The sequence below is a fragment of the Alosa pseudoharengus genome, unplaced genomic scaffold (genome assembly GCF_046254945.1).
Source record: "Alosa pseudoharengus isolate Yale_2024_CS ecotype anadromous, Long Island Sound unplaced genomic scaffold, YU_APseudo_1.1 YU_APseudo_1.1_scf_8, whole genome shotgun sequence".
In the NCBI taxonomy this organism is placed as follows: Eukaryota; Metazoa; Chordata; class Actinopteri; order Clupeiformes; family Clupeidae; genus Alosa; species Alosa pseudoharengus.
Genome location: NW_027468870.1, coordinates 37082046 through 37095557, shown reverse-complemented (window position 1 = coordinate 37095557; position 13512 = coordinate 37082046). Strand labels below are relative to the sequence as shown.

The following is a 13512-nucleotide window of genomic DNA, read 5'->3' as shown; positions in this document are numbered from 1 at the left end:
CAGCTTAGACCAGTGGTCCTCAAACTACGGCCCGCGGGCTCGATACGGCCCGCCAACTCATTTTGGGTGGCCCCCAAAACATGTCCGTGGTATATAGCATCTGGCCCGCATGGGAGTACGACATTGTGAAACTATAACCTCCGTAATTTCCCCCATTCATTCTCTACGGTGAGTCTTAACAGTACACATGTAATTCTCTTTTTGTCCACTGGTGGTTGTTTTGGCGCCGTTTCACGTTTGCCATCGAAAACGGAATGAAATGTAGGCCTACCTGCAAACAATGTATGAGGCCTATGCTGACTGCATCAGTGCTCAAAGTATTCTAAAAGTTTATCAATTAATTGTTAATAACTAACTAACTTCTATTCAAGTCATATTTCTTGGACTTTCTGGGATAATGATCTTTTTTATTCACTCGTTCAAATGTTCATACAAATTCACAAAGTTCTCATCAGGTGAGTGAAAGTGGTCTTTTCAGATGTTTTTGTCAGCACTTCATAAAACTCTCATAGTTTGAGAACTTCAAAATATTTGTAGGATACTGCTTGTTCACAACTTGAGCTGTGTATGCAAAGACACATAGTTCAGAGTTCACACATTTTGAATAAAATACACTTTTGGGACTCCCTGCTAATACTTTTGGGAATTCTATTTTTGTATTAGTATTATTTAATTTGAGCTACATTTTGCACTGATATGGCATGATTGCAATATAAACACAGCTAACAATGGTATTAAATTGCAGTAGCCTATGATTAAATGTAATGGAATATTCAACTAAGGTAGACTGCTGTTGTTCACAGCACTAAGCCATTTATGGTTACTAATATACTCCAAGTCTCTGGCCCTCTCTTAGAGCCAGGCATAGTGAGCTGGCCCTCGGAAGAAAAAGTTTGGGGACCACTGGCTTAGACCTTCTACAGCTGCACCCTGGAAGCACATCAGTGGACAAGGTTCTTGATTTGTTTGAAAACTGACCTGATTCCATAGCACTGAGTATACAATGTTACATTACTTAGACCAATGAGAGTATTTTAAATAAATAAAACATTATTCCAGTCCCAAAGAAGTCTACATTTTAGGATCTAAGGGATCTAATGTGGGCATGAAAATACAGTGTGACACAGTCATTTTAGGCCTTTGGGCCAGGAGAGAATGTGATCCGCATCTCTCCCTCTCTTTTTTGTCTCTCTCTCTCCGTCTCTCTCTCAGGAAACAAACTGCAAATATGATGGGTCAGCAGCCTGTGTGAAAGTATGCATGCCTAGGAGAAAGCTTGGAGTGTCCAGATGCATTTCATGAGAGGGTGCAAGACCACAGAGAGGGACAGGGGCATGATTTATCAGTTAGGCTTCATTACATGCCATGACAACACGCATGTACACACAATTTAGGACAATGTTGGTCAACTGATTGCGTCATTTGTGTGTATACTCTGTGTGTGAAAAAGTCTATGGTGCACCCTCTATAAAAGTCATTCCAGCTGTTACAACTTGGGGGCGCCACACCTGGGTTGTAGACCATGGAGGTATTATATATAACTGGAGAGAGTGACTAAGTCCCGCCCCCATTCATTTCAATGGCCCATGCTAGGCTAGCTACTTCAGCCAAAAAAGCATGAAATTGACCGCAGCCATCTTTACGAAAATGGCGTTTCATGGGTGTTCGTCAGTAGGAGCAGAGAATGTCTAATAAGGGGAGAACTGCCACTCTAGAAAAACTTCCGGTTTCTGAACTGGTTGCAGTTCCTTCTGTGGTTCCACATGAGGGCGCTCGTCCACGAGTGCAGAATGCATGGAGGTCTATGGAGCTGTACCCCTCAAAATCCACTTTTCTCGGGATATAATTTTTTTTCAAGTAATTTGAGTATTGTATTCGAAAGGGGAGGCAAAGAAAATACACTAGGTTGAGTATTATATTTTCAGAAGTCACTTAATTGTTCTAAAAAGCCTTTCAAATGTGTCAATGATGTCATTCATTAGCACAATGCTAGCGTGTTATGTGCAACAACGACCCAACCTGTAAGAAATCAAAAGGACATAAGTACTCGTTCATTCAACTTTTGACCTATAACCCATGTTGAACTTATACAAACTACAATCAAATCTGAGATTTGTCAATGACAATCAGGTGAAAGAGACAAATTTAGCCGTCTAGCTCCATTGACTTCCATTTATTCTGCACTCATGGCGATCGCCCCCAGTGAAACTCTGGTGGAACTGCATCCAAAATTCGGTACAATGGGACTTAATACGGAGTGGCAAGGCTCTCCGTAGACGGGCTCTGGTAGGAGTTAAGTCTTATAGAGACGAATGACCCATTAGACCAGCCTCAGACGAGTCCAGGAAGTGACGTCAATTCCAGAAATAAGTACATAATTTACTTTACTCTTTATGGAGAATACAGTGGGGAAAAACGTGTTTTCTTTTACAGTTCATGGAAAAAATAGCCACATTAGGTAGAATCTTTTTAATATTATTCGTAATTCACATGTATTTATTAAATAATCGATCGCGACTGACTGTCCACGTGATCTGCCAGTCAGCTGGGAGGAGCTCGTGACTCACGCATAGGGACTCACGGCAGATATTGCGCGAAATGTTGGTTTATTTAAATGTTGGTATCGTTTAGATGTCCTTCCTATTCATTAACATGAACATGATGACTGACTAAATAAATGACTACGATGTTTAATAAACCATTGTAGGCATACAAGTTATCATTATATCACATCAATTAGTTTTCTGTAGGCTAGTCTAGTGTGACATGCTTTACACTAGGCTACAGCATAAAAATAGGCTCAACAATAGGCTATCAACACGTTTGCAGTATCACTGTTGCAGAAATCACATACAAGAAAGCATCCTCTTGATTGTTTGTACATTTTTGCATATTCCAACATAACGAAGCAGCATGAGGAAACTTGTCGTTTTTCTGCCTTATTTTCTAACTACTTTTACGAGTCTGCAGCATCACCGAGTAGCTGTTACAAGAGGGTCTGGCGTCCCTTTGTTATGACGCAACTTCCTGCGACGGTCATTCGTCGGAAAATGACTTAACTCCCTCTCCGTTTCCGGCACCAGCTAGAATTAGCCTATTAGATTCCACGTTACAGACGGAGCCAACGTAAGGTACAACGGTATGTCGTTGATGAAGATTGGACATTCCCTCAGAGGAAAAGAAGTTGTTCGGGAACGCGCTTCACCTCGTTATAAGGGCAAATTCATTTAATTGGTTGGGATAACATTTTGCGAATGGTGGTAAAGTTTGCCCTGTCTCTGAAGTCCTAGGTTATTTAATGTGATGTTCATATGTGATAATAAACGATGCGAATCAATATTGTGTCACTTTAGGCTTCACAAATAATAATCCCTAAATACTATATTTGGACAGGTTGTAGGCCTATTACGCAATAGGCTATCCAACGAAAATGACTATTAATTAAGTAGACATGGTATGTAAGAAACGTGTGGATAGCTGGGATTTTTGCTGCACCCAGTGTGAATTTGCAGCTTGTTAAGCCTAGGCTACATTTGCAGGCAGACGAAATGAAGCCAACGCAAGTTAAACTTCCGATAGAAGCGCACATCCCTCGGGTATTGTGGTTCGAGCAGGCATAGTGTGCAACTGTTGTTACAGCCTTAACATGTAAATCAAATGCATAGCCTAATCATGTCAATGTTGCAAGAAAGCAAACGAAATAAGTCATTGACATTTATTTCGTTTTAAATCACTTGGGGAGACAGGTTATATGATCCAGACGTTGCGTTCTACAGAACTACAGCCTGTGCTTAAAATAGTCTTCATACACAACGCAATGAGTAGGCTAATAATTGGATATAGGTCATTGCTATGCATCTGCCAAAGTGTATGGTCATAGTCAGTTACTTTAAGGTAATTACTTGGCATATACGGCAAATATAGCCTAATATGACAACATTAAAATGTTTCTTTTATTTACCACAAAGTCCGGTAATACAGCCTAAACCATGTAGGCATTAAGTCAAGTATCAGTAGCTTAATCCAAGTAGTTAGTTGTTTTATTTGTCGTCTTCCAGAAATGCAAACCAACACGGACGCGCGAGGACGCTCGTGCCCAACACTAAACTCGTGCATGAGCTGTCATCTACCAATCAGCATGTAAAAACTGGTGCCGGAAGTTGCAACCATGTAACGCCATGTTTTCAAAAATGTCGGCGGCCAAATGCCATGCTAAGTGGCTGAAGCTAACCGATCAAATCCTGACCCCCTGTTGTAGACTACCACATGTAAAACGGAGAAAGCTGATCAGTTACCAAATTTCAGTCTAAATGAGGGCCAGACAGCTGTAAGTAGTTGGAAAGTAATTCATGTAACAGACAAAGTAATAAATGTAACAGACACATTTCACAAATAAAAACATAAAACAAATGTGAAGAAGACTATAACAAAAATGAACTTTTTTTATACATTTTGTGCAATTCTACAATAATTTGTGAAATGTGAAACCAATAAATACTTTATACGACATGAAATATAATTTAATTGACAATATTAGCCCTGTCAATAATTCCTTGGCTGAGAGAATTTCCTGTTATACAATCATTATATTTTCATCACTCTAGGAAGTCCCTTGAAATCTGCAACACTACACCACTCCACCCCTACTACAGTGAACAAGGAAGCGAGCGACTGAGAAACAGAAAAAAGTGTGAGAATAACAAAAGGCTGAGGACTCTGAAAACTGCCGTCTCTGTGCTGAATCACCAGCTGCTTTTATAAGCCCAGAGTGGGCGCTGGCTGGGCAGGGTGTCTGATGTCAAGCCACCTGCACTTCCCCGGCCTTACCCCCCGCTGCTCCTCCGCACCCCCAGGGTCATTTACATTCATTTGCATACCACCCGGCTCACTCCGCCTCGGCCCAGCCGCTCCGCGCGCTCCAGGAGCGGGAACCAGGGCCACCGTGACGGGGCCCGAGTCAAAGGGACACTATTGTGCTGAGAAGTGGGCGCAATGGTAACCATGGCGTCTTTCTAATGATGCATGCAAAAGTGCACACACACAGAAAGTGCACACACACACACGCGCAGTCGCGCACGCACACACACACACACGCACGCAAAGGAGCGGCTCACCTCTAATTACTTACTCCCTCCCTCTCCTGTTCTTCCTCTCCCTCCTCTCCTCCCTCTCCTTCTCCTGTTCTTCCTCTCCTCCCTCTCCTTCTCCTGTTCTTCCTCTCCTCCCTCTCCTTCTCCGGTTATCCCTCTACTTCTGCTGTTTTTCCTCTCTTCCTTTGTAACCTTTTCCTGTTCTAGCTCGAACACAAAAAAAAAGGCCTGAATAGTTAATTTTTTAAACAGATGGTTGAGAGAGGACACATGCCGTCACAGCACCTCTTGTGAACTCCGCGTGCCAACCAGCCAGTCCTGCCATCAGATGAGGGATGGAGAGATGGGGAGATGGAGGAAATGAGCGGCTTGTTTGCTCCCTTGCAGATGTGCAGAGGTGGGCAAACTGGGGCCGGTCGGCCTCGGCTTTAATTAGCCTGCTAATGGGGAGAACACAGCCGCAACACTGCACTGTCAGCTCGGGCTAATTAGCACTACCAGGGCTACGGGCTTCGTTTCACCGTTTTACTTCTGTTTGGGGTACAAACCATCTATGAAACAGAACAAGGAGTTTTTTTTTTTATTTAACCGAGTAGGCTACAGTTTTTTTTTTTTTTTTTTAAAACACTGAGCCAATATACACAGAATGCTGAATATAAAAATGCTATCTGTAACGTCTAGGCAATGCCTAATGAGGGGAGATGAATGTGTATTAGCTGGGTATGAGATGCAGGACATGTAAGAGGCAAAGAGAAGTGGAATGAGAGAGAAAGAGTTACACCTCAGTTGAAGAGAAACAGAAACTCCCCAGACACTTGTGTGTTGGTCCTGTGGCGATAGAGTCATTAGAGTTCTGTAAGAGGATACAGAGGCCTAGCAGTGGCCCACTCTGGCTTCCTACTCTGACACAGGACTGTTTTCGCCAATTGGGAATGACATGACATTGGCTGAAAGATGAGCATTACCTCTAAACTTTCAAATGATTAGTCTCACAGATCTCTATTACCATGGAGAGAGGAAGGTGTGTGTGTGTGTGTGTGTGTGTTGGGGGGTGGGGGGGTGGCATACAAGAGATGGAAAAGGCATCCTGCTAAAACCCCCAAAAGGTGTGCTGGAGGACAATTTTCAGTTCCAAATTCAGACAATTTCCTCTGGCTACCGCTGTGTCTCCACTCTTAACACTCAACCGGAGAGATAGAGAGAGAGAGAGAGAGAGAGAGAGAGAGAGAGAGAGAGAGATAAAGAGAGAGAGAGAGACAGAAAAAGAGAGAGAGAGCAGAGGAAGGACAGAAGTGGAGGGGTGGGTGGGTGGATGAGTAGTGCGAGAAGAGGAGACAACACGTGGTGGGGGGGAAAGGAGGACAGAATCTCTCTCTCTCTCTCTCTCTCTCTCTCTCGTTAGATTAGCTCTCAGTCATAGTGACAAATCGCACCCCGGAGATTTGAAGCTTCTCTCTCGCCATGTATCGATAGCCTAGAGACAGATGAGCCACGCGCTGCGCCACACCGCACTCCAGCAAGCCTCCAGATGAGGAGCAATTACTGTGCGCCACTCGGACTGAAGCGAAGCTGCAGCCTCCCTCCAAACAGCAGCCAGGACGCCTCCCCCGGACACCCAGGCGAGATCGGAGCCTCTTCAGCTGGCACATATCAGGGTCACTAATTACCACCTCGTGTGGAGGCTCATCTAAACACAAACCATGCGGACTGACGGGGCTCAGAAGTATAGCACAAGTTGGTAGCTGAATGTTAGAAGAATTCATGTTCAAGACTGCACAACCAACATACAATGACAGCAATACTAAAATGGCATAATTTGTCAATGGATACATTCCATAAATATTTCATGAGTCCTAATACATCGTTTGGTTTTACATCATATGCTTAGCCAGTATACAAATGCAACAATGTATTTATATACTGGCTACTGCATTGTATACTTCATTGCATTGTTTGTTGTAACAATATAACAAACAATGCCTGTAAATGATTGATGTTCATCTATTTATTTCATGAAAAAAGAAAAATCTGTGAGTGTAATCAAAGTGCACTGCACACCATGTTGTATATGTATATTGCAAACCAGTATAGTTACTATTTCTACATATAACATGGTTTAAATAAGCTTATTTACTGATGTACTAATGTTTCAGCAAATAACAGTATGGGTTAGGTATTATTACACAGTACTGATACATTCAGTTAGTGATGGCAAAAACACCCTGTAAAACATATTCTTTCCTACCCTGCTTGCTGTGATGCTGAAATGATAAGTGGTTGCCTGGCCAGTATCAGAGCTCTGGGTATGTGCGCTGGCTGGCTGGCCAGGAGTGAGGGACGAGAGAGAGAAGAGCCTCATTTAACTCCTGGCCATGAGAGCAGCCTGACAGGCCTATGGGACTGGGCCAAGGTGGCAGCCATGTTGGCTGACGATGAGCACAAAACCGCACCGTCCGAGCAGCCAATCAAACCCGTCAAGAGGCCTATCGCTGCCCCAGCTGTCACGGGAGCACTGCTGGCATTGAGGCGACTTTCCGGACGGGCCTCAGAAAACAAAAAGAGAGAGAGAGAAAGAGAGAGAGAGAGAGAGAGAGAGAGAGAGAGAGAGAGAGAGAGAGAGAGAGAGAGAGAGAAAGAGAGAGAGAGAGAGACAGAGAGAGAGAGACAGACTGAATGGATGGAAAGGATGATGGGAAAGCGGGTGAAACCTCACTCAGAACCTCAGAGCCTCGCAAATTGCCGCACAGAAACTGATGCTAAGTGGCTTTGGCTTTTGTTTACGTTCAGCTTTGCTCCCTCTCCGAAAAAAAAAAAAAAAAAAGCTTTTAAGAGAGGATGAAAAGGAGAAAGGCTGACTGTCTGCGGAGCGGAGCCGCGCCTCAGATATGTGGAAAGACAAATGAATAGAAACGAGCCGGACTGCTCCCCTCGGGAGAAAGCCAGCCAGCCAGCCAGCCAGCGAGCGAGCAAGCGCACACCATGTACATGTCTGAACAAAAAGGGGTGGGCACATCAGATTGAAACGCCTCATATATGAGCTTTGCGCTGATGCACTCTCTGGGCGGAGATGGAGCGAGGGGGGGGGGGGGGGGGGGGTCGAGACACATGATGAAGCCTACAGTCTTTGACGCAACGCAAAGGCACTGAAAGAGCCTGCCTTTTCCCATAATGGCTGCTCCTGGGGTTGGTCTGATTACAGTGATTCTGAAATTACAGTCCTGATGAGGCACATAGGCAGGAGGGGAGGGCGACGAGAGAGAGAGAGAGAGAGAGAGAGAGAGAGAGAGAGAGAGAGATATGCACAGAGGGAGACTGTTTTATGAAAAACACAATAAAAGTGGGTCAAACTGACTTGAATTCCACTATGAGGAAAACCCTTGAGAAATCTCGGTTCCTCTGGGATCAAGACGAACAGGAGGAACCGTAATGGACTGATTGTATCTGTTTAGGAGGAGGAAGCGGATGAACTCTGGTGCATCTCGTTGGCTCACACGTGCACTGACAGCCGGGAGATGTGCGTCTAAAAACGTCTCAATCAGAGTCACCTTAACAGTCCTTGAGCGGAGATTGAGAGTGTCACAGTAGATCGTTTCTGCACAGCCCCTGTTTACTAAAAGGTGTCTAGGCGTAACTGACACTGAGTGTGCGCATGTGCATGTGCATGTGAATATGTGTGTGTGTGTGTGTGTGTGTGTGTGCGCATGTGAGTGAGTGAGTGAGTGAGTGTGTGTGTGTGTGTGTGTGTGTGCTATGTGTATGTGCAAGTGAATATGTGTATGTGTGTGTGCGCCCGAGTGAGTGAGTGTGTGTGCGTACCTGCATATAAGCGTACAGACGCAAGAGATTTCAGTGTGCAGGTTTGCTGCTCGGTCGGTTAGGTTAGCGTGCACGGGAAGAGTGCGTTGGCTGCTCACCGTCCCCTCGTCTGTCTTTCTTCTACTCCTAACGAGATTGGCTCCTCATTATCACCAACCCCTCCCCCACCCCACCCCACCCCGGGAGGCGAGCGCAAGGCCCCCCCCCCCGCCTGAGCTCGGCACACAGGCAGCGCTCCCATGTGAGTTATTAGCACAGCCACTCTCTCCCCATTTCCCCACTAATGGGGCCAAATGTGAGTCGTACGGTGATGTTTTAAGAACAAGCGACTCCTGTTTTCCCTCCACTCAGCTTCCTTTGGAGTCCTGCGGGCCGAACGCGGGCGGAGGAGGAGGAGGATGATCATGACTGCACTGCGTTTAGGCCAGTGAGTGACAAGCTGGGTTGTTTTTTTTTTCTTTACGTAGAGATCTGTCAAGGGCTATTTAGCTTAGCCACACACACACACCCACACCCAGACACAGACACACACACACAATTACATTTCAGGGGCCCGGATGAGCTGCAGGAAGTAAACAAGCCTGGTTTGTGCAAGCGGAGGCTGCAGAATGCCGAAGCGTTGAGAGGCCACTCCAGTCTCCCGGGGAAGCTTTTTTTTTTCCTCCCCTGGCTGTCCGGAGCCGAGGAGTCATTCAACGCAGCGCTGGCTGCAGCCATAGAAACCTCAAGTGGGTGGGAGAGTCATTTAGGGCCGGAAGGCATCCATCAGGAGCAGGAGCACGGACAACAGCGGTCCGGCATGCCAAGTGTTTGAGTGGGTGCTGGTCAAGTGAGTTGGAGGTCACTGCAGCTATCTGTGGGGTTAAGATGAGGTGACTGTGGCCCGCTGGTGCACCCATGCCAGCTAGGGGGCGACTCAATGAAGGGGTAAAGGCTTAAGTGCTGGGGCAAAACTGGATGAAAGGTTTTGGATTTTGTTTTGCGATTTTGTAGGGGGTTTTTTTTGTCTTGTTTATGGATTTGGAGTTTAGTCGCCGGGGCAACACTTACATTTCTGAAGTCCAGTGTTCATCTGCGTGTGGGAGAGAAGCTGGAGGGAGAGGTCACCTGGCCCTGGCAGACAGGCCAGCATTGCACACCGACACTAGTGCAACATGGGATACGCACGCCTCCTCACACTGCGAGAGAGAGAGAGAGAGAGAGAGAGAGAGAGAAAAAAAAATATATTAGAGGTTAGCACCAGGACACTTAACACAGACACAACACCCAGACCGAAAACCGAAAACCCAGTCGAGGTCAGGGATCAGACATCACCCCAGGCGAGCACGTGCTAAGAGGAGATAGAGGAGAGAGGAGGAGGCGGCTGGCTGGCTGGCTGGCTGGCTGGCTGGGTTCAGTGTGAACGCAGCGCCCGAGGATGAGAGAGCGGAGTGCGCAGGGCAGCATTACTTTTCAATTAGAATCAGATCCACACCTGGAGCGGCAGCCGGCGTGACATTTGATGCCGAATAACAACTTCAATTAAACATCAAACGGCCCCGGCCAGGCGTGTACACATAGACACACACACACACACACACACACACACACAGACACACACACGCTCCGCCCGCAGCGAAGCAGAGGTGCATGAACCCTTCACACTCCACACAGACTCCTGAAAATACTTGGAGAAAAAAAAAAAACTTCAAAAGCTGAACGGAAACGTCGGAGAGGCCGGCTCCCCTTCAAAGGCCAGCCTACAGCACAAAGACATACTGTATATATTCACAATGACTTATTGTCAGGACAACCGCCAGTAGCTCATATAAACAAGCGAAAGGATGGATGGGTGTGAACAAAGGTCATAAAACAGCTCTCACTCTCCACTCTGAAGGTGCTGTAAGCGAGGTGCAATATGAACTTGCTCTCTCTGACCAGTGACCACACGGACTGTCTAGCCACACAGAGGAAATGAGAGATTACGGGCATTTCATTACAGCCAACTAGACCCCAGCGCTCAAGTTTTTCCTCTGGGGGCGGGTGCTACTGCAGTGTGTTGAGTCGAGGCCTTTCGCTTGGCCTTTCAATTAGAGTAAAGGTGGGACTGGACAACACAAGGACCTCATAACAAGGCCGCAAACAAAACACGGAGAGCTGGACATTTATGTTTCTTTTTTGTCGTTGTTGTTGCTGTGTCTGGACATCTCACCTTCATCGGAAAGCATATGTGGCACTTTGCCAAAAACTGAAGTAACGCACAGTCAGAGCGCCTGAGTGGAGAGGCAATTAGCACCAAGTAAAGCACTTTGACACAGCCATCTGAGCAGCAAGGTGATGGGGCTTAAAAAGGCCTTGCTTTTGTGATGCAGGGGATGTGACTGGGAGAACACGACAGGAACTTCACTGAAAGCCAGAAAAGGGGAGAGAAAAAAGTCAGGGTGACTGCTCATTTAAATCCTACCAACGAGAAAGGAGAGGGGTGGGAGGGGGGGGGGGGGGGGAGCGTTACTGAAGCCGACAGCTACATGATTACCTGTAAGCAGCAAGTAAACCTGCGAGGGTTTGAGAGGCAGTGGTGGGGTCTACAGGGCATACGAGGCAGAGGGGTGGACATCAACCCACCACACACACACACACACACACACACACACACACACACACACACACACACACACACACACACACACACACACACACACACACACACACACACACACACACACACACACACACACACACACACACACACCTTGTCTGGCTTGCCGACACTGCATCACTCACCTACCCCCAACCCTCCTCCTCCTCTCCCCCCACTCTCTCTCCACCGCCTACTCTCCAATCATCTAGGCTACTCCATTTTTCACCTCTTGATTTACTGCTTGGCCCGCCATATGGCAACAGTCCCTGCCCCTGATTCAACATGTCACTGTGCATTAACTTTAATTGGCCTGACGCGTTATTTTCTCCCCCTCGACAAGGATTTTAGGTACATGGCGCCTTGAGTCCCTCCCCGCTCGCTCGGTTTTTTTAATCTATCAAAGTGCTGACATTTTTGCTACAAGGATAAAGAAGCATTTCAAGAACAGTGAGGGAAAAAAAAACAATTGTGCTGGTGTTGGAGTATCTGTCAAAACACAGGCTGCATTTTCAAACAGGAGCTTTATTGGAGGATGTCTACCAATTTTTCTTTCTGTTTTTTTCTTTGAAAAGGGATTTTTCAACAGGACATACACAAACATAACCAGTGTGCATGCGGATCAGGGAACACACACACACACACACACACACACCACACACCACACACACACACACACACACACGGCTCCCCTGTGCCCCTGAATGTTAGATAAGCTGGCCGCAAATCAGTAAAGGTCAGATTATGGTAATGCTTTCTCTACCTATAGCACTCCTGCAGGCAATGCACCAGGGCACCTCCAGCTCTGCCGGGAGGAGGAAAGGTTGGGGGTGGTGGAGGCGACGGTGCTGGCGGTGCCGATGGTGGTGCAGAATAATCAAATCCATATGCATGCCATTCAGAAGCTTTACACCTGCCGAGAGGGCAAATCAGTCTGGGTGCATGCTAAGCACACACGAGAGAGCGTCACCATCCATGGGGTGTGGTGCTCAGAGGGACACAAAAAAAGAAGAAGATTATCTCCAGTGGCCTGGTGCACAGATATGAAGAACAGCTCTCTGATTCTCTCAACGGGGGCTGTGTCAAGAGAGGACCTCATATTCCGCAGAGGCGGACCAGCCGAATGCCCTTTTCTGTCTGACAGCAGGGGCTGCCGGCGGGGACTCGCAGCATGTGGCTGATGGTGACGGGTGGAAAAAGAAAGCCAGGCGGTGTGTGTGTGATGCGGACAGATCCGCCACTCCAGCCGCCCAGACCAGCCAAACGCTATTAAGCATCCAGTGACTCAACACCTCTCCCTTCAGGCCATCAATGTGATCCCATGCAAATCTCAGTGGGCTTACATCAAAATGGATTGTGTCCTCAGTGACTCCTTAAAAAAAAAAGAGAGAGAGAGAGAGACAGAGAGAGACAGAGAGAAAGAGAGAGACAGAGAGAGAGAGAGAGAGAGAGATGCACTGTGGAGTGCACAGGCAGGAGTCACTTGGATTAGGGGAAAGTGATTTGACACGGTATAGATGTGACTGAATCCAGGGTCATTCCGTGTGAAATCACCCAATTTCAGCGCAATTTGGCAGGTGACCCTCTCCGAAAAAATCTGAAAAAAATCACAGGTGTTTGTAGACCAAATCCATGCATAGATCTTAAATAGTATATCTGTATAACTAATTGTTGCAAAACTACAGCCCTTTGAAACTTCAAGTCATTTTAAGCATTGTGGTGAACAATCCTTTTTGTTCAACTTCCAGCATTATTGGCTCTTTTGGTATTTCACACACATTATTGAAACTATGTGATTAGAAGTAAATTTTCCTGTTGAATTAAAAAATCCAATCGGATCAGACGTATCTTGTATACTTTCCCCTCTGCAAAGCTCTGAAAATGGCTATAAATTCATAATGTGAAAAGACATCATCACCTTTGAGGGCTTCTCATTCAAAAAGTATGTGACACAAATTCATCAGATTTTTTTCCTACACATATATGAAT

The 13512-nt window shown here is 46.2% G+C and overlaps 1 protein-coding gene across 5 annotated transcripts in view; it reads right to left on the bottom strand.

Moving 5' to 3' along the window:
• Window positions 1-13512, bottom strand: part of fam222ba (family with sequence similarity 222 member Ba) — a 46755-nt gene that overhangs the window by 7205 nt on the left and 26038 nt on the right. For 3 of the 5 annotated variants that reach the window (XM_076273548.1, XM_076273550.1, XM_076273549.1), the window contains exon 2: window positions 9957-10084. In XM_076273548.1, coding sequence (XP_076129663.1) covers window positions 9957-10038 — 82 coding nt within the window. In that variant the 5' untranslated portion in view covers window positions 10039-10084. Of the gene's footprint in view, window positions 1-5114; window positions 5133-5375; window positions 6253-9956; window positions 10085-13512 lie in introns of those variants that run through there. The other 2 variants (XM_076273551.1, XM_076273552.1) reach the window with 2 other exon arrangements.